We start from the raw sequence: 18,828 nt of genomic DNA on the forward strand, positions 1-18,828 counted from the left end.
CTTCTGTGTGACAGGTGTACAACTTTTTGGATAAGATGTCCTTCTACACCCAAGCTTACAAACATAAACCTAATGACATCATCGCCAAGGAAGATGAGACATTGTGGAGAAGGCAGACTCCAAAACGTCTTTACCCGCTTGGTTTGTATTTTTTTAACCTTCCTGTTCATTCAAATTTAGATCAGAGGTGTCCAAAGTGCAATTTGCGGCCCAGAGCTGATTTCTTTTAACGGTCCACGGGACATCCTAGAAATATTACAAAAGAAAATTATAAAGAAGTGTATCAAAATGGCATACAGGGGAAATGTAACGAGAAAAAGTTGTAATGTTGACTGTAAAAACATAAAACTGCCATGCAGACCCTTTTTTTTCTTTAATCCTGTCATGGCTCAAAAAATAATGAATCAAAATCAATGTTATGAAATATTGACCTTTTAAAGTCTCACATCAAATATTCCACTTTGAAATATTTTTGTGGAAAATACTGTGTTTTGTGTGTTTACCATTTGGGAAAAAAAAGGTTTTCAATGACAAAAATGGCATCAAATAAATAATTAAAAAAACATATAAAAAAAAAAAAAAAGAAACATAAAATCGAAGGATATATCTAAAATTGATGTAGAGGTTTAAGCATTGAAAGTAAAAACATATGTAATAATTATATAAGACTTATTTTTAACACTTTAATGAGTGAGGCCCCTTTGCATCCCCGAACATTTAAGTGGGAGTTTTATTTTTAAAAACTGTTTTTAATAAATAAAAAAAATCATAAATCACAATCAATGTTATGAATTGTTGACCCATTTAAGGCTCCAATTACTTCACATCAAATATTTCACTTTGAAACATTTTGGGGGGAGGGATATTGCATATATTGTGTTTTTGCCACAAAAAACAGGATTTTCTTTGACCCAAAGAGCATAAAAGATTTTAAAAAATTAAAATAAAATCGACAGATCTGAAGTTGATCTAAAGATTTAGGCGATTAAAAAAAAAAAAATATTATTTTGAAAATTTCTATGACTGGGACCCTTCCGGGACAAAACTTAAGGAGAGCCCTAAAAGCAACAAAAAAAGTCCATATGTCGCAAGGGTTTGAAAAATGCCAAATATCATAACGGGCCCTGAATGCTTTGATCTTTCAGTGTGCGGCCCACATTGGAAAGCGTTTGGACACCCTTAATTAAGACCGTCATTTTTCCCATGGAGTCGTGTGCTAGAGCTGATTTTGTCTCCTCTTAAAGGCACAGGCCAGACCAACCTATGGATGCCGCAAGGAACTCTGGGCCAGGTGATGATTGGCGGCGAACAAGGCTACGTGGTGCGCTGGGACCACTCGTACAGCTCCTGGACTTTGTTTACATGTGAAGTGGAGATGCTGCTCCATGTTGTTTCTACTGCAGGTAAACCTCAGCTCAAAATTGTACTGCATGTACAACTGTTTCTTGTTTCTGTCATTGGATGTGTTGTACAGTGTAACCTCAATTTACAAAGGTAATTGGTTCTTGAACAGGGTCCATAAATAGAAAAGTTCATATATTAAAGCAAATTTCTCCATAAAAAACAATGTAAATATGAATAAAGGATAACAACCTTGACAAAAATCCATATTTTAGTACATTTGTACACTTTAAATATGAAGCTATATAGTACTGTTTACAAAAAAACCATAATGAGCGTGAGGGCGGGGGCAGTGTCCATAATGCTGTGGATACTTCCTGAATGTTTCAAACCACATATAGCTTGTTCGTTTCTTAAAAAGCACATTTTTATTCGGCCTGTGGCTCTTTAATGGAAAAGTTTGTAAAGGGGTTCGTAAATGGAGGTTCCACTGTAGTTATCTCCGACAAAATGGTGACAGTGTGGCCATCTTTCCGCATGAAGATGTCCTAGCTCACTGTGCACGTGTCAAGCCCATCCTGGACCTTATGCACAAGATCATCAGCACAGACTGGACCGTGTCCGACTGGCTGTTGCCTCTCACCTCACGCATATACATGTTGCTGCAGAGGTAAACACACACCAGCACACACACAGCATCCGTGATAAGCTCCCTGTTTATGTTTATTTTATTTTTTTTGGCAGGTTAACTTCGGTCATCAACCCGCCAGTGGACGTGATCGCGTCATGCATCAACTGCCTGTCTGTCCTGGCCGCCAGGATGCCCGGGAAGGTGCGGGCACGCTTTCGGATGTCGAGTGGTCTGTCGAGGAATCATCCTCACTGCTGACTCTGCTATTTCAGGTGTGGTCCAGTCTGCAGCGCACAGGCTTCCTCCCCTTCGCCTCCAACCCTCTGACCAGCATGGCCCAGTGTATCAGGTGACCGGTGTGCTCGCTCTCCTGTTGTTTGTTTATTAGACGCTAACCAGCCTGTTTGCTATTCAGTGCGGAGGGCATGAAAGCGGGTAACTATGGCAACCTGCTGGTCCAGATTGAGCAGCCCAGGGGGGAGTACGCCGTGACCATGGCCTTCCTCAAGCTTGTCACGACTCTGGTCAAGGTGCGTCGTACTTTTTGTTGTTGTTGTTGTTGATGAGATGCACATCAAATGTTCATGGCCATTAATGACTTTTGGTGCCATTAGGGTCAGCTGGGCAGCACTCAGAACAAAGGTTTGATTCCCTGCGTGCTGCTGGTCTTAAAGGAGATGCTGCCCACATACCATAAGTGGCGCTACAACACGTACGGGGTCAGGGAGAGGATCGGTGAGTTCCACCGATTGATTGGTAGCAAAGGGGTGTCCAAAGTATTTTATTTTTTTTTATTGGCCCGAGATACATTCTACAGACAAAATAAACACGTCCTGTATTAGAACATCACATACATTTAAAAAAATGTAATTGCCGTGAATCACCCCCAATATTGGGACCCCAAACCAAAATGGCCGACAACTTAGACTTAGACTTCCTTTTTATTGTCATTCAAATTTGAACTTTACAGTACAGATAAGAACGAAATTTCGTTACATAACCTCATGGTAGTGCAGGATAAAAAAGCAAGAAGGTGCATATATTTGTGTACTTGTGCGTCTTACTGTACTGTGGTCTTCGATTTCTTGCAAGATATAAGTTTTTGTATGCTAAAGCGCCTAAATAAGTTTTAGTTAGCGAAATAATAGTAAAAAATATTAATAAGAAATTCAATAATATAATAATAATTACAGAGGGTTGGATTAGATATTACAGTGATGTGCTTTGTTGCTCTAACACAAAGCTAACAAGTGGGTGTTTTGTTCATTTAGTTTAGCATATATTGATCTACATTGTATTGTTTTCAGTATATTTATTGTGGAGCTGGACATTCAATCGAATTTGATTCTCGATTTTGTCTTTAACAATCATGAAAATGTTATCGATTAATTAAAAGATTTATGTGCTATGCAAAGTACATGCAAATTCCTGAGCTGGTAAATGGATGAATGAGTGTATGAGTGGAAACAGACCACGTCTTGTAGAAGTTTGGATCTCACCATGTTTGCTACTTTTTATTTGACACGGCGCTACTATGCCTTATTAATAATGACTAAACTCAACAAAAAAATAAGGCCATATGCTTTCTGCGTTAACGTAACCGCAGACAAAATAACCGAATTGGCCAATAAAATGGAATCCGCTGTTAAACGCAGAATATCACAGAAATGGACATGAATGTGAGTGAAATGCTGTCTTTCTGAGGAGAAAGAACATTTGTTTGGGAAAAAAATGTGTCCGGGACCACTCATTCATTCTTGAAACACTACGCCGCCCTGTCCTGCACTAAACATTGTCAAGACGGTAACTTTAAACACAGACTAAACTACAAAGCTAAGGCTAGCTATAACAATAAACACACCCACAACTTATTTCATCTGCTTGTGTTGTTGTGAACGTCATCATCAATATAAGATCAACGTACAAACAGAACAGAAGTTACAACTTGAGTCTATCTCTGTTCTTCAACAGCCTCAAGTAGCCTCCATACTCCTCAAGCTCAGAACAGCAGCACACTTTCCCCCTTCATAGTAACAGCACTGTGTGTGGTCTGACTGCACAAACAAAATAAAGGTTTCAAGAAATGATCTTACAGAGGCATAATGTACTTATTGTTAAACTTACAAAATATTTTTGCTTTGACTTAATACTGGTCAAAATTGTCCAGAGAACAATTGCACCAATAAATGTGAGGATATTGCCTTTTAACTAACAAACATTTTATTATATTTTATTTTAATGACACAAAAAGCACACTAACTATGATAATAAAAATAGTTAAAATATGAAAAAAATTAAACAGAATTCTCTTATTTTTTTAATTGCTATTGCTGTTTTTAATTAATTGTTGCTACTATTATTGTTTATTCATTACAAATTTATATTGTTTTCTATTTTAAATTATATTTGTTTTGGTGGTCCAATAAATACTCATGTTTTCAAATTAATAAATAATCGTGATTTAAATGTCACTCAAAATAATCATCCAGCCTTACTCTAGTGTACAAAATGTATCATTCAATTGTTCTGTATGCGGCGCTCACTAGAAAAAGTCTGGACACCCCTTGTGTAGCCCGAGACACATTCCTTGCCATCATTGTGAACCAAAATCGATGTTACTGCAGGTTGTCTCATTTTGGAGCTCATCCACGCCATTCTTAATTTGAGTCCAGAGGGAGAAGATCATGGCAGGTATGCACTTCTATTTTGTGTGTGTGAATGTGTTTCCTAATGTGAAGGCCTTTCTTGCAGCACTCCCACCCTACAGTCACTCTGCATCTACAGCCTGGCCAACACCGAGGCGGGGCAGGCCGTGGTCAACATCATGGGGGTCGGCGTGGACAAAATAGACGTTGTTCTCGCCGCTCAGCCCAGCAGGTGAGCAACTCCTTCGGCAACATGTGTTTCTGACTTTGGTGCTCATTGAATCTATGTACTCAGCGGCGGCTCTGAGGGTCCGGGTCATATCCTCATCCAGACGGTCAAGCTGGCCTTCTCGGTCACCAACAATGCAATCCGCCTGAAGCCGCCCTCTGACGCGGTGTCCCCCCTGGAGCAAGCCCTGACGCAGCACGGCGGTCACGGCAACAACCTGGTGGTGGTCCTGGCCAAGTACATCTACCACAAGCACGACCCAGCGCTGCCACGCCTCGCCATCCAGCTTCTCAAGCGCCTAGCCACGGTAACCCTGCGGCAGCCGCCGGGTTTTTTGTCCTCCCATGTATGCGTGATTTCTCACCCTCGATCTCCCACTACCAGGTCGCCCCTATGTCCGTGTACGCCTGCCTCGGCAACGACGCAGCCGCCATCCGCGACGCCTTCCTCACTCGTCTGCAGAGCAAGACAGAAGACATGAGAATCAAAGTCATGATCTTGGAGTTCCTGACTGTTGCCGTGGAAACTCAGCCGGGCCTCATCGAGCTTTTCCTTAACCTGGAAGTGAAGGATGGCAACGAGGGGTCAAAGGTGAGCGCTGTGGCGATTAAACCCCCCAAATGCTTGAAATGTGAACTCTCCAACTACCTTGCAGGAGTTCCTGCTGGGCGAGTGGAGCTGCCTTCACGTGGTGCTCGACCTGATTGACTCCAAGCAGCAGGGCAAGTACTGGTGCCCCCCACTGCTCCACCGCGCTGCCCTAGCCTTCCTCCTGGCGCTGTGGCAGGACCGCCGCGACAGCGCCATCTCTGTCCTACGCACCAAGTAAAACGCTTAGCACCTCACGCACATCTTCGGTTGATGACGAGTTGAGTCACACGACTATTTTTTTTTCAACACAGAGACAGGTTTTGGGAGAACTTGACTACACCACTTTTTGGAACCCTGGCGCCACCTTCAGACACCACTGAGGTTTGCACAAATGTTCTTTTGCACTTGATTTGCATTTTTGTAATTAGTGGTTTTAATACGCACACTTTTCCCTGCAGCCTTGTGTTCTAGAAACGTGCGCCTTTGCCATGAAAATTGTCGGCCTGGAAATATTCTACGTCCACAGGTAAACTTTTGAACGTCCTTCCTTCTCAGCCACCAACGAATAATTTAGTTTTCAGCTGGGGAAACACCAAACTATCTGCTTTAAGGGGAACTGCACTTTTTGGAATTTTGCTTATCATTCACAAAACTACAACTACAAAACTACTTTTTTAAATGCATTCTGATTTGTAAAATACGGCAAGTATGAGGTGGCTAAAAATGCAGCTAACAGGAATAATCTATTGCGCCCATAAAGCCCTCTAAAAGAACTAAAACCGCCAACAATAGCCCATTTACATCTCGTGAAGTGCTAACGCTGAGGAACTACTTTTAGCGGCGCAGTGATCACAGAGAGGTAACTCGCTCAGAATCAGCTTAATAGGCAAAGTATGTTTAACACACAAGGAAACTGACTTGGTAGACTTCTGCAGCTATTGACATACTGTGCCGGTGAGTTGCTGCATCACCTCTGATTTGGTGAAAGTTGATTAGAGATTGTACAGTAAATTATTGTTTTATGTTCATTGTTTGTATTTCTTGTTTAGCACTTAGCAGAAATGCTACTTGCTGGATCTGCTTTTCACACAGCTTCTAAAACTTGTAGGTCATTCTCCTTATATTCAGGCTCAAAAATATAAGTTTCTGGATCATCATTTGTCCTAAAGTAGTCTTTGTTGTCTTTCATGATTAGTAGATAGAAAAAGGAACGTAATACGTCTGTAAAGTCAATACGCTGTCATATGCTCAAATGAGCAAAGTACGTAAATATTGCATGTTGTTATGAATGTGCCTATTACTACATTACATATAAACTTACGGTGTTCATATAAAGCTTTGATGGAGGTTTTTGGATGTTTTTAAAAACCCTATTACCTCCATTGTTAGCTGACTGTTGCTAGCGGTTATTTACGAGTTCGAATTCATTAATAAAAAATAAACATATGCTTGTCTTGCGTAAGGATTCTGAACGATAGACAAAATTCCAATTGCAGTTCCCCCCTTTAAACTAGTCAGTAAACACATTTTTCATTCGTCTGCATGGTTGCAGCGGCTCCTTGGAGGCGTCTCTAAAGGACGGCCTGCAGAAGTTCTCCAACACGCGGCGCTACGAGTGCTGGTCGCAGTACGTTAAGTCACTGGTTTGCCATGTGGCGGCCATGGAGGACGAGGGCGTGTGCTACTTTCCTGAGCAGACCCACATGCTGATGCTGGCCTGGCGCATGCTGCTCATTCTCGCCACCAGTCACGTAAGGCCGGCGGCGGCGGCGGTGATGATGATGATGATGATGTGTTGCCACAGTGATCTGCAGTGATGCTGTCTTACCTTTTTTAGTCTGACGTGATGCAGCTGACTGACAACCAAACCAAGATGAAGCTTTTTATAGATGTGCTGGACGCCACCAAAGCTGCTGTGAGCTCCTCCTCCTCTTCTAGTCTTCATCCTCGGCTTTGCTGAAGCTAAGTCCACTTTGTCTTCCACTCAGCTGACCAGACCAATGTCTCTGCCGTGTCTTCGCCTCGGCTCCATGATGGCCACGCTGCTCCTTGTCCTGCTCAAACAGTGGCGAAGGTAAGCGCTAATTTTTGTTTTAGTCAAAGATTTCTGGTTTTAGTCTAACTTTAGTCATTAGTGGAACCTTGATTTACCGACTTAATTGGTTCCTAAACAGGCTTCTTAAGTAGACAAGTTATATTGAAGCAAATTAATCCATAATAAACAATTAAGTATCAGTAATGGGTTACAGCCTTGACAAAAGTTGACATTTTAGTAAAAGTTTGTACACTCTGAACACAATATACAATTACACAGTACTGTTAATCAAACAAACAAAGCAAGGGGGATAGGGCTAGGCAATATGGCCTGAAATCGATATTGCGATATCTATTGCAGCCTTCTGTGACAATGATATCACAACATATTATTTGGTATGGAAATTATAATAAAAGCATTTTAAAAACGGATTACAAAGGCTCCGACTGCATTAAAGATACCCTTTTCAACGTCCTCACGGTAACATTTTTATTAAAGCAAAAAAATACAATAATAATGACCGTTAGTGGTTTAATAGAACAAATTTGTTAGACAATTGTCTACATTTTACACAGTTACAAAGTTTGTCTTAAATCTTTTTTTACCGGCCCGGTTAAAATGATTGGTGTCACGGCTGTCGCTAACTTTGTCTCATCAACAGGTACGCGCAGGGAGCGGGTGCACACATACAAAATCAGTCCAAGAGAAGCAACAAACTATTTGCAGTCATGTTGTTGTTAAGATAGAATATACATTCAATGACAGCTAATGCTAGCTGTGCAAATTACTATTATTAGCTAACAACACCTCATGCTAATGCGTGTGCATGTGTTATGTACTTATGTAATTATGTCATTACAAAGGAGAAGCCATAAAGGCCTACTGAAATGAATTTTTTTAATTTAAACGGGGATAGCAGATCACTCTGTGTCATACTTGATCATTTCGCGATATTGCCATATTTTTGCTGAAAGGATTTAGTATAGAACAACGACTATAAAGTTCGCAACTTTTGGTCGCTGATAAGAAAAAGCCTTGCCTATACCGGAAGTAGCGTGACGTCACAGGAGGAAGGATTCCTCACAATTCCCCGTTGTTTACAATGGAGCGAGAGAGATTCGGACCGAGAAAGCGACGATTACCCCATTAATTTGAGCGAGGATGAAAGATTCGTGGATTAGGAACGTTAGAGTGAAGGACTAGAGAAGCAGTGCAGGGTGTATCTTTTTTCGCTCTGACCGTAACTTAGGTACAAGGTCTCATTGGATTCCACACACTCTCCTTTTTCTATTGTGGATCACGGATTTATATTTTAAACCACCTCGGATACTATATCCTCTTGAAAATGAGAGTCGAGAACGCGAAATGGACATTCACAGTGACTTTTATCTCCACGACAATACATCTGATGCACTTTAGCTACGGAGCTAACGTGATAGCATCGGGCTCAAATGCAGATAGAAACAAAATTTAAAAAAAACCCTGACTGGAAGGATAGACAGAAGATCAACAATACTATCAAACCATGAACATGTAAATACACGGTTAATAATTTCCAGCTTGGCGAAGCTTAACAATTGAAGCTAACTACGGAGCGGCGGCGGGCGTTGTAGCTTTTGACGACACCCCCGCCGCCATCAGAGTCGGCAAGAAACATATATTTCCCCAAAGTTACGTACGTGACATGCACATAGCGACACGCACGTACGGGCAAGCGATCAAATGTTTGGAAGCCAAACCTGTACTCACGGTAGTGCGTCTTGTATCCAGCTCAAACACAACACAACCTCCTGATTGTGTTGCTGTAGTCCGCTGCTAATACACCGATCGCACCTACAACTTTCTTATTTGCAGTCTCCATTGTCCATTAAACAAATTGCAAAAGATTCACCAACACAGATGTCCAGAATACTGTGGAATTGTTCGATGAAAACAGAGCAGTTTGTATGTTGACACATTGGGTACGAATACTTCCGTTGCCGTCGTGACGTCACGCGCATACGTCATCATACATAGACTTTTCCAACCGGAAGTTTAGCGGGAAATTTTAAATTGCACTTTATAAGTTAACCCGGCCGTATTGGCATGTGTTGCAATGTTAAGATTTCATCATTGATATATAAACTATCAGACTGCGTGGTCGGTAGTAGTGGGTTTCAGTAGGCCTATAAGAGGGCACATACACTGTGTAAAATACATTGCAAAGTTGGCGCCCTCTATCTGTGTAAATGTTTCAAACAGCCCCTTTAATATAGTTTCGATTCCTGTTGTATTATTTTATTAAAACTATTTTTAATCTACTTTTTAATTTACTATTCATATTTGGTTACTTTCGGTTGTAAAATATTCCAGCTACACTTTTGTTAAAATGTAATAAACACCTTTTCTTTGTTGTTTGGATACTTAAAATTCGCATTTTAGGCGATACTATAAATTTGGGTATTGATCCAAAACCAAATAATTCCATGGGGCAGTGTTGGTAAAACCAATACTTTGAAACACTTGAAATTTTAAGATCACTTAATGATTACATTTTGATCACAATTGTAATTCGACAAAAACACAGGATGGCTCTTTTAACAATGTCAATTAAAATGTATATAACTAACTACTATTGGCTCTAATTTAAAATAAAATAATACAATTTGGATGATAAGAAATGTCAATTGTAGTATCGAGTCAACCATATGCTGATACTATACTTGGTATCGTCAATGTTTGTATTGATCCGCCCACCCCTGTTTACATTGAAGAGCTCTAGTTTGCAGTTAGCTTATCCTCCTGCAGTGTGTAGCATGGTTAGCTATTCCTCGTCTTCCAGGAATGATACTTATAAGACATGTAATTTATTTGCCACACATAGACTTAGAAGTAGTGGCTTAGCACTGTGGAGGGACGTTAGTCGCTAGTTGGAAAACTACATTGCATTGAGCACGTGTTTGTTCGCTTGTTGCTGTCAAATTTTCAAGACACAGCTCGAATGCTTGATTAAAATGCGTTACCGCGTGGCTCGGTTGGTAGAGCGGCTGTGCCAGCAACTTGAGGGTTCCAGGTTCGATCCCCGCTGCCGCTATTTTGATCACTGTTGTCGTGTCCTTGGGCAGGACACTTTACCCACCAGCTCCCAGTGCCACCCACACTGGTTTAAATGTAGCTTAAAGCGGTTTCACTTCGAGCTGGGCTCATAATACAATATTTGTAAAGTTTTCTTGACACCACCTTTATTTATTCTCCCTGCAAAGCTTGTTATGCTTTACCTTATTTCAGTCAGGTCTTTGACTGTATCTATTAGTCAACGGACAAGCCTTCATTCTTTGTTGTCCTCTCCAGCGTGGTGGCCACGGCCCCTGACGTACTGTCCCCGCTGTCCCTCATCCTGGAGTGTGTCCTGCAAGCTGACCAGCAGATGATGGAGAGGACCAAAGCCAAAATATTATCTGCACTCATTTCCGTGCTGCAGATCCAAGGGCTCAACGGTACGGTCGAGTTTAAACATGTAATTCAATCTCGTTGTCATGGTTACAAGGAGGAAGATAATGTATGTGTGAGCCAGGCGGTGAGATTTCCCAGCTGCCCCAGTTGCTGTCTTCAGTGTGCGAGACGGTCAAAGACGAGGCCTTGGCGCTCATCGACAACACACGTCACGTCCAGCGCTCGTTGGAACCCCCGGAAGACGAGGACAGCATGGAGACGGACGTTCCTCGCGGACCCCAGAAGGACCAGAGAGACGGGGTACGTCCGAGTCGTGTCCTTTTTGTCTTCACGTTAGGGCTGGGCGATATGGCCTTTTTTTAATATCTCAATATTTTTTAGGCCATATCGCGATACACGATATATATCTCGATATTTTGCCTTAGCCTTGAATGAACACTTGATACATATAATCACACCAGTATGATGATTCTATGTGTCTACATTAAAACATTCTTGTTCATACTGCATTAATATATGCTCATTTTAAACTTTCATGCAGAGAGGGAAATCACAACTAAGTCAATTTAGCAAAACTGTATTTATTAAACAGTTATTAAGCAGTGCCACAAACAATCATGTCATTTCAAAACAAAGTGCAAGATTGTTAGAGACATTTTAAAACAAGCTATAAGTGCACTTTTGTGCATGATGACACAAGATATTTCAATACGTGTCACATAAAAATGAGCTGCATATCAAATAGTATATGTCCTACGGTGTTGATGTGGAAATAGTTGCTTCGGCATTTAGTTGATGTGGCACCGAACGGAGATGTTGACATGTGAAGACATCTTCCCGCTTGAAGCCAAACCACCGCTAGACGATGGACACCGTGCTGTTTTTCTTGGGAATTAATTATTCCTCCATTTGTTACCAGATTCGCACATTCTTTCTCTCGTATTACCTCTCAAACCACACCGTCAGCTGTTAGCATCACAGCTAACGTTACCATGTCGCTACCTGTCTGGGACCGTGTGACGTTGCTCACGTGACAGTATGGGACGTACTTATGTAAGAAGGTGCGCTTGTTTTAGTCTCTGTGGAAGGAGAGACAGGAAAGAGTGAGAAACGCATGCAGTTTAATGCCCCGCAGCTAAAAGCAACTGCGTGAGAACGTATACTCGAATATCACGATATAGTCATTTTCTATATCGCACAGAGACAAACCCGCGATATATCGAGTATATCGATATATCGCCCAGCCCTACTTCACGTTCAACTTCCCGGCTGTCCCGCAGGTGTGCGTGCTGGCGCTCCACCTGGCCAAGGAGCTGTGTCGCGCCGACGAAGACGGCGAGCACTGGGTGTCGGTGATGAGGAAGGTGCCGGTGCTGCCGTCAGTGCTGAGCGCCATGGAGCTCAGCCTTCGATCCAAGCAGAACCTCTACTTCACCGAGGCGGCGCTGCACCTGCTGCTCACGCTGGCGCGCACTCTCCAGGGGGCATCGGCCGTCGCAGGAGCGGGCGTCATCCAAACAATATGTCTCCCTCTCCTCGGCGTCTATGAAGGCTCCCCCAACGGAAGCTCGCAGGTAGCAGCACCTCCTTTAGTGTGTTTGGGAATTTCCCACGCATTAGCACTGAAACTGCGGCGTCCTTTCGAACAGAGTTTCACCCGCAAGTCTCAGGACTCTGCGTGCTGGCCTGGCGTCTACCGCCTGTGCATGTCTTTGATGGAGAGTCTCCTCAAGACGCTGCGTTACAACTTCATCAACGAGGCGTTGGACTTTGTCGGCGTGCACCAGGAGCGCATCCTGCAGGTGAGTTCAAGCACCTTTAGACAGGGACGACAAAGAACTTCAAAAGTACAACTGTCGTCTTCCTCTGTGCGCAGTGTTTGAACGCTGTCAGGACGGTTCAGAGTCTGGCTTGTCTGGACGAGGCCGACCACACAGTCGGCTTCCTGCTGCAGCTCTCCAGTTTTTGCAGCGAGTGGCAGTTCCACTTGCCCAAACTGCTCCACGACGTTCAGGTGAGGTGAAAAACATATGTCATTAGAGCTGCGCGATATTGATGATGTCAATTTGACGACAATACTTTTTAATACCGTTAATTAGGGCTGGCCTTTTATTATCTCAATATTTTTAGGCCATGTCACGATACACAATATACATCTCGATATTTTACCTTTGCCTTGAATTAACACTTGATGCATATAATCACAGCAGTATGAGGATTCTATGTGTCTACATTAAAACATTCTTGTTCATACTGCATTAATATATGCTAATTTTAAACTTTCATGCAGAGAGGGAAATCACAACTAAGTCAATTTACCAAAACTGTATTTATTAAACGGTTATTAAGCAGTGGCACAAACATTCATGTAATTTCCAAAACAGAAAGTGCAAGATTGTCAGAGACATTTTAAAACAAGCTATTAGTGCACTTTTGTGCATGATGTCACTAAGATGACATATCAGAACAACACTAAATTAAAGTGCTGTTTTTGTACAGAACGGCACTACAATATTATAAAACAAATAAAGTGCACTTTTGTGCATGATGTCACACAAGATATTTCAAAAACTGTCAAATAAGAATTAGATGCATAATAGGAAATCAAATAGTGTGTGTCCTTCACTATGTGGTAGTTTACTAGGGACGTTATCTCCTTCTGTTGTTGACTATTTTTTTCATACGGTGTTGATGTGGAAATGGAAGACGCCAGCCTCAATTGGGTCAGTGCTGGTCGCTTCTGCATTTTGTTGGTGTGGCACCGGCCGGAGATGTTGACATGCGGAGTTTCAAGCACTCCTTATTCTCTAGCGGGTGACTTTTCAAATGATGCTACAAATTAGCAGTAATGCTACTTTTTGTAGCAACGCTTCTGCCACATACTTGACAAATTACGGTTGTCTGTTCAACATATTCCCGCTTGAAGCCAAACCACCGCCAGACGATGGACCCCGTGCTGTTTTTCTTGGGAATTAATTATTCTTCCTTCATTTGTTACTAGATTTGCACCTTCTTTCTCTCGTATTACCACTCGCACCGCTCCGCTAGCATCACAGCTAATGTTACCCATGCCGCTACCTCTCTGCTCCGCGATGGCGTATGATGTTGCATGCGCGACAGTATGTGACGTATGTAAGAAGGTGCGCTTGTTTTATCTCTATGTGAGAAGGAGACAAGAAAGAGTGAAAAATGCCTGTAGTGTAATGCCCGCAGCTAAAAGCAACTGCGTGAGAACGTATACTCGAATATCACGATATAGTCATTTCTATATCGCACAGAGACAAACCCGCGATATATAGAGTATATTCGATATATCGCCCAGCCCTACCGTTAATATATTCTGATAATGCATGTTGGCCACACATTCGAGCTGCGTCTGCAAATTTGGCAGTGACGCATTGTAGCATTCTCGCTAGCGGCTAACATCCCTCCACAGTGCAAAGCCACTTCTAAGTCAGCGATCTTCGCCTCCATGATAGCGAGTAAACCCGTTTCTTACAAGTATCATTATGACTGGAGGTCGAGGAGCATGTTCCTGCACTACACACTGTAGGAGGATATAAAAAGGTTAAAAATGTTTTGTATTTCACTGTAGAAATATTCCATTAGAGACTTAGACTTCCTTTATTGTTATTCAAATTTGAACTTTACAGTACAGATAAGAACGAAATTTCGTTGCATTAGCTCGTTGTGATGCAGGATAAAAGAGCAATAAGATGTAGGGTGTCTGCATTTACAAAAGAAGGTGCAGATATAAATAGATTTACTGTACAGATAATTATATTCCACTTTTGCATTTGCATCCACGTTTACGGATGTATTTTATATTCTCTTTATATTCCAGCGAGTTAATCCTTTTTTGGGGGGGAATTGAGGGGATTATTCTTATGCTTACTGCTAAACTAGACCTCTTGGATGTAAGCAGGACTGGGCGCATTGATATAAATATCGACAGTAATGATACCAAGTTTATTATCAGTATATGGTCGAGCTGGGTAAAACAATATTTATTTATTTATCACAAAATATTTTGTTGCTTTTGTTTACAAACTCAGGAAATAACTCCCTGGACACAGGAGGACTTTAAGGGCTCAAATCAAAGGATTTAATTTAGAGCCAATAGTAGGAAATAATTTAAATATTTCAAATGTACATGTTTTGTCTGATTATAGTTGTGATCAAAAATGGAATCATTCAATGGTATTGAAAATTGGAAGTATGACCAATACTGCCCGTCAATTATTGTCAAGATATTGACATAATTTGTACTTAAACTAATGATTAAAGTTGATTGAATACAGATAAAAGATCAATTAAATGTTAACGCTTCCAACTAAATGTCTATTTTGAAGGTCTCCTGCTAAGAACTAATCGCTTGGGTTTCTCTGCAGTTGAGCGTGTTTTCTTGTGTTGTGCAGGTGAACTTGTGCTACCTGTGTCAGACGTGCACATATTTGCTGCACAGTAAGAAGATGCTTCATCACTACCTTCAGGTCCCACATTTATTATTAGTAATAATAATATTCATATTAGTAGTCATACGTAAGTACATCAAATACTTGATTCTTCTCCCTTCAGGCTAAGAATGGCGAGTCCTTGCCACCCACGCCCCTCGCCAGGACACAGCGCCCACCGCAGACGCCCTCCAAGGAGCCAGCGATAGCGTGCCGAGGCGAGCGGGAGGAGGCGGAGCAGAGGGCGGAGCAAAAGGCGCTGTTGGCTGTGCAGTGCAGTCTCCTGAAGATCCTCAGCAAGACGCTGGCCAGCCTGCAACATTTCACACCCGACTGCTGCCAGATCCTCCTGGACCAGGTCTGGCCCGCCAAGCCCCGCCCCCTTCCTCATGTTGCGTAAATAATGTGTGCACGTGTCTGTGTGTGTGTGTAGTGCATGGACCTGGCCGAGTACAGGACCTTGTTTGTGCTCAGTTTCACCACGCCGGCCTTTGACCCCGATGTGGCGCCTTCCTTTGGGACCCTCCTGGCCACCATCAACGTGGCTCTGAGCATGCTCAGTGAGGTAATGCCACACTCTTTTCATTAAACAAATACAAACAAAAAGGCATACTGTCGTAGCAAATCAGTTGAAATGATACTAAAAATATGTTTAATGTACCGTATTTTTCGGCCTATTAGGTGCACTGTGGATGAGAGGGTCTATTTTCATAAAAAAGGTCATATCATGATTTTTTTCCTAGATGTAAAACACTTCCTTGTGGTCTACATCAGTGGTCCCCAACCACCGGGCCGCGGCCCGGTACCGATTGGTGTGACAAATTTTCGAGCGTTGACCGGTCCACAGCTACAAAAAGGTTGGGGACCACTGGTCTACATAACATTTAATGGTGGTTCTTTGGTCAAAATGTTGCATAGATTGTTTCAGACCATCTTCAAGCCGCTTTCTGAGCCGTCTCTTCAGGATACGGCGTTCTATTTACGTGCCCCCACAGACAGTGTTTTCTCCCCGTCATCTTTCTTGTACCGGTAGTTTTTAGCGCTTGCTTATAGAAAGTTTACTTACAGATCTAAGTTCTACACCAGGGTTGTCCAAACTACGGCCCGCCGGTGTCTTCAATTTGGCCTGCGAAATGGCACAAGCTTGCTAAACAATTAGACCGGTAGCTGTGTATCCATATCATATATAAATATCCAGGGGTCTGATTGATGCAATTTTATCGCCGACGTAAGTAACTCTGCCTTTAATTGAACTTTTAAGTCAATGAAGTGCAGCATTGACTTGTAGGACCTAATCCAAACAACCTTCCCTATCATGGTGTAGAAATAAAAATCAACCAGTACAAAAATTCTACAAAAATGGTCACACAACACTGCTCATTTAACTTTGTGGATATAATTTTTTTTTTTTTAAAAACGTCCAATCATTAAAAAAAATAAATCTAAATTACACCCATTTAAAGCCATTAATAACCAATTATGTTAATTATTAATTATATATTATTTTTATAATTATTATGTACCGGTACTCATGTGTGTGTGTGTGTGTGTATATGTATGTATATATATATATGTATTTATTTATGTATGTGTGTGAATATATGTATGTATATGTTTGTGATGTATGTGTGTATTAGCGTTGTACGGTATACTGGTATTAGTATAGTACCGCGATACTAATGAATCATTTTCGGTACGATACCGTCTCTGAAACGTAACGGTCCTGCTCCCATGTCGAAGTCACGTCGTGACATTGCTGGTTTACGAGCAGAGGAGCATGTTCTGTGGCACACAATCACAGAGTACTTACTAGCAGACACAGTGTGTAGACAGAAATGGGAGAATGGACGCATTTTGGCTTAAAAACTAACGATAAAGGTGAAATTATAACACTGAAATGCCCTCAGGAAGAGGTACTTTAATACATGGCTAGCGAGCTAGCGGCTAACGTCCATCCGCAGTCGGCAGTGTTTTAGCTACTTTTGAATCACTAATCAAGGCCTCCATGGTGACAAATAAAGTAAGTTTCTTACAAGTATCATTATCACTGCAGGACGAGGAATAGCTAAACATGCTTCACTACACACCGTAGCTCACCGGCATCAAAATGTAAACAAACGCCATTGGTGGAACTATACCTAACATCCACTGTAATGATATCAAGTACAGGCACGTATCTAGTCGATACTACTATGATTACATCAATATTTTTTGGCATCACATCTTCTTTCGTTTAAAAAAAATGTATATTATGTTTATAAACTCAGGAAATATGTCCCTGGACACATGAGGACTTTGAATATGACCAATGTATGATCCTGTAACTACTTGGTATCTGATTGATACCCAAATTTGTGGTATCATCCAAAACTAATGTAAAGTATCAAACAACAGAAGAATAAGTGATTATTACATTTTAACAGAAGTGTAGATGGAACATGTTAAAAGAGAAAGTAAGCAGATATTAACTAAATGAACAAGTAGATTAATAATTAATTTTCTACCATTAATGATGTTGACAAAATAATAGAATGAGAAATGACACAATATGTTACTGCATATGTCAGCAGACTAATTAGGAGCCTTTGTTTGCTTACTACTACAACCCCCGTTTCCATATGAGTTGGGAAATTGTGTTAGATGTAAATATAAACGGAATACAATGATTTGCAAATCATTTTCAACCCATATTCAATTGAATGCACTACAAAGACAAGATATTTGATGTTCAAGCTCATAAACTTTTTTTTTTTTTGCAAATAATAATTAACTTAGAATTTCATGGCTGCAACATGTGCCAAAGTAGTTGGGAAAGGGCATGTTCACCACTGTGTTACATGGCCTTTCCTTTTAACAACACTCAGTAAACGTTTGGGAACTGAGTAGACACATTTTTTAAGCTTCTCAGGTGGAATTCTTTCCCATTCTTGCTTGATGTACAGCTTATGTTGTTCAACAGTCCGGGGGTCTCCGTTGTGGTATTTTAGGCTTCATAATGCGCCACACATTTTCAATAGGAGACAGGTCTGGACTACAGGCAGGCCAGTCTAGTACCCGCACTCTTTTACTATGAAGCCACGTTGATGTAACACGTGGCTTGGCATTGTCTTGCTGAAATAAGCAGGGGCGTCCATGGTAACGTTGCTTGGATGGCAACATATGTTGCTCCAAAAGCTGTATGTACCTTTCAGCATTAATGGCGCCCTCACAGATGTGTAAGTTACCCATGTCTTGGGCACTAATACACCCCCATACCATCACAGATGCTGGCTTTTCAACTTTGCGCCTATAACAATCCGGATGGTTCTTTTCCTCTTTGGTCCGGAGGACGCGACGTCCACAGTTTCCAAAAACTATTTGAAATGTGGACTCGTCAGACCACAGAACATTTTTCCACTTTGTATCAGTCCATCTTAGATGAGCTCAGGCCCAGCGAAGCAGACGGCGTTTCTGGGTGTTGTTGATAAACG

General features: G+C 41.6%; 1 protein-coding gene across 1 annotated transcript in view; it reads left to right on the forward strand.

The window, feature by feature from the left end:
* The window catches only part of nup188 (nucleoporin 188), a 41,902-nt gene that overhangs the window by 19,669 nt on the left and 3,405 nt on the right, over positions 1 to 18,828 (forward strand). Inside the window, exons 15-39 of the mRNA XM_062056834.1 lie at positions 15 to 141; positions 1,245 to 1,403; positions 1,885 to 2,011; positions 2,086 to 2,173; positions 2,245 to 2,321; positions 2,388 to 2,502; positions 2,587 to 2,707; positions 4,597 to 4,663; positions 4,724 to 4,849; positions 4,913 to 5,153; positions 5,231 to 5,437; positions 5,502 to 5,671; positions 5,749 to 5,818; positions 5,896 to 5,963; positions 6,990 to 7,188; positions 7,275 to 7,352; positions 7,426 to 7,511; positions 10,803 to 10,948; positions 11,026 to 11,204; positions 12,185 to 12,478; positions 12,554 to 12,706; positions 12,781 to 12,918; positions 15,323 to 15,397; positions 15,483 to 15,716; positions 15,792 to 15,923. Of these exons, the coding sequence (XP_061912818.1) occupies positions 15 to 141; positions 1,245 to 1,403; positions 1,885 to 2,011; positions 2,086 to 2,173; positions 2,245 to 2,321; positions 2,388 to 2,502; positions 2,587 to 2,707; positions 4,597 to 4,663; positions 4,724 to 4,849; positions 4,913 to 5,153; positions 5,231 to 5,437; positions 5,502 to 5,671; positions 5,749 to 5,818; positions 5,896 to 5,963; positions 6,990 to 7,188; positions 7,275 to 7,352; positions 7,426 to 7,511; positions 10,803 to 10,948; positions 11,026 to 11,204; positions 12,185 to 12,478; positions 12,554 to 12,706; positions 12,781 to 12,918; positions 15,323 to 15,397; positions 15,483 to 15,716; positions 15,792 to 15,923 (3,477 nt within the window). The remainder of the gene's footprint in view (positions 1 to 14; positions 142 to 1,244; positions 1,404 to 1,884; positions 2,012 to 2,085; positions 2,174 to 2,244; positions 2,322 to 2,387; positions 2,503 to 2,586; positions 2,708 to 4,596; positions 4,664 to 4,723; positions 4,850 to 4,912; positions 5,154 to 5,230; positions 5,438 to 5,501; positions 5,672 to 5,748; positions 5,819 to 5,895; positions 5,964 to 6,989; positions 7,189 to 7,274; positions 7,353 to 7,425; positions 7,512 to 10,802; positions 10,949 to 11,025; positions 11,205 to 12,184; positions 12,479 to 12,553; positions 12,707 to 12,780; positions 12,919 to 15,322; positions 15,398 to 15,482; positions 15,717 to 15,791; positions 15,924 to 18,828) is intronic.

Source organism: Entelurus aequoreus, linkage group LG08 (assembly GCF_033978785.1).
Source record: "Entelurus aequoreus isolate RoL-2023_Sb linkage group LG08, RoL_Eaeq_v1.1, whole genome shotgun sequence".
NCBI classification, from domain to species: Eukaryota; Metazoa; Chordata; class Actinopteri; order Syngnathiformes; family Syngnathidae; genus Entelurus; species Entelurus aequoreus.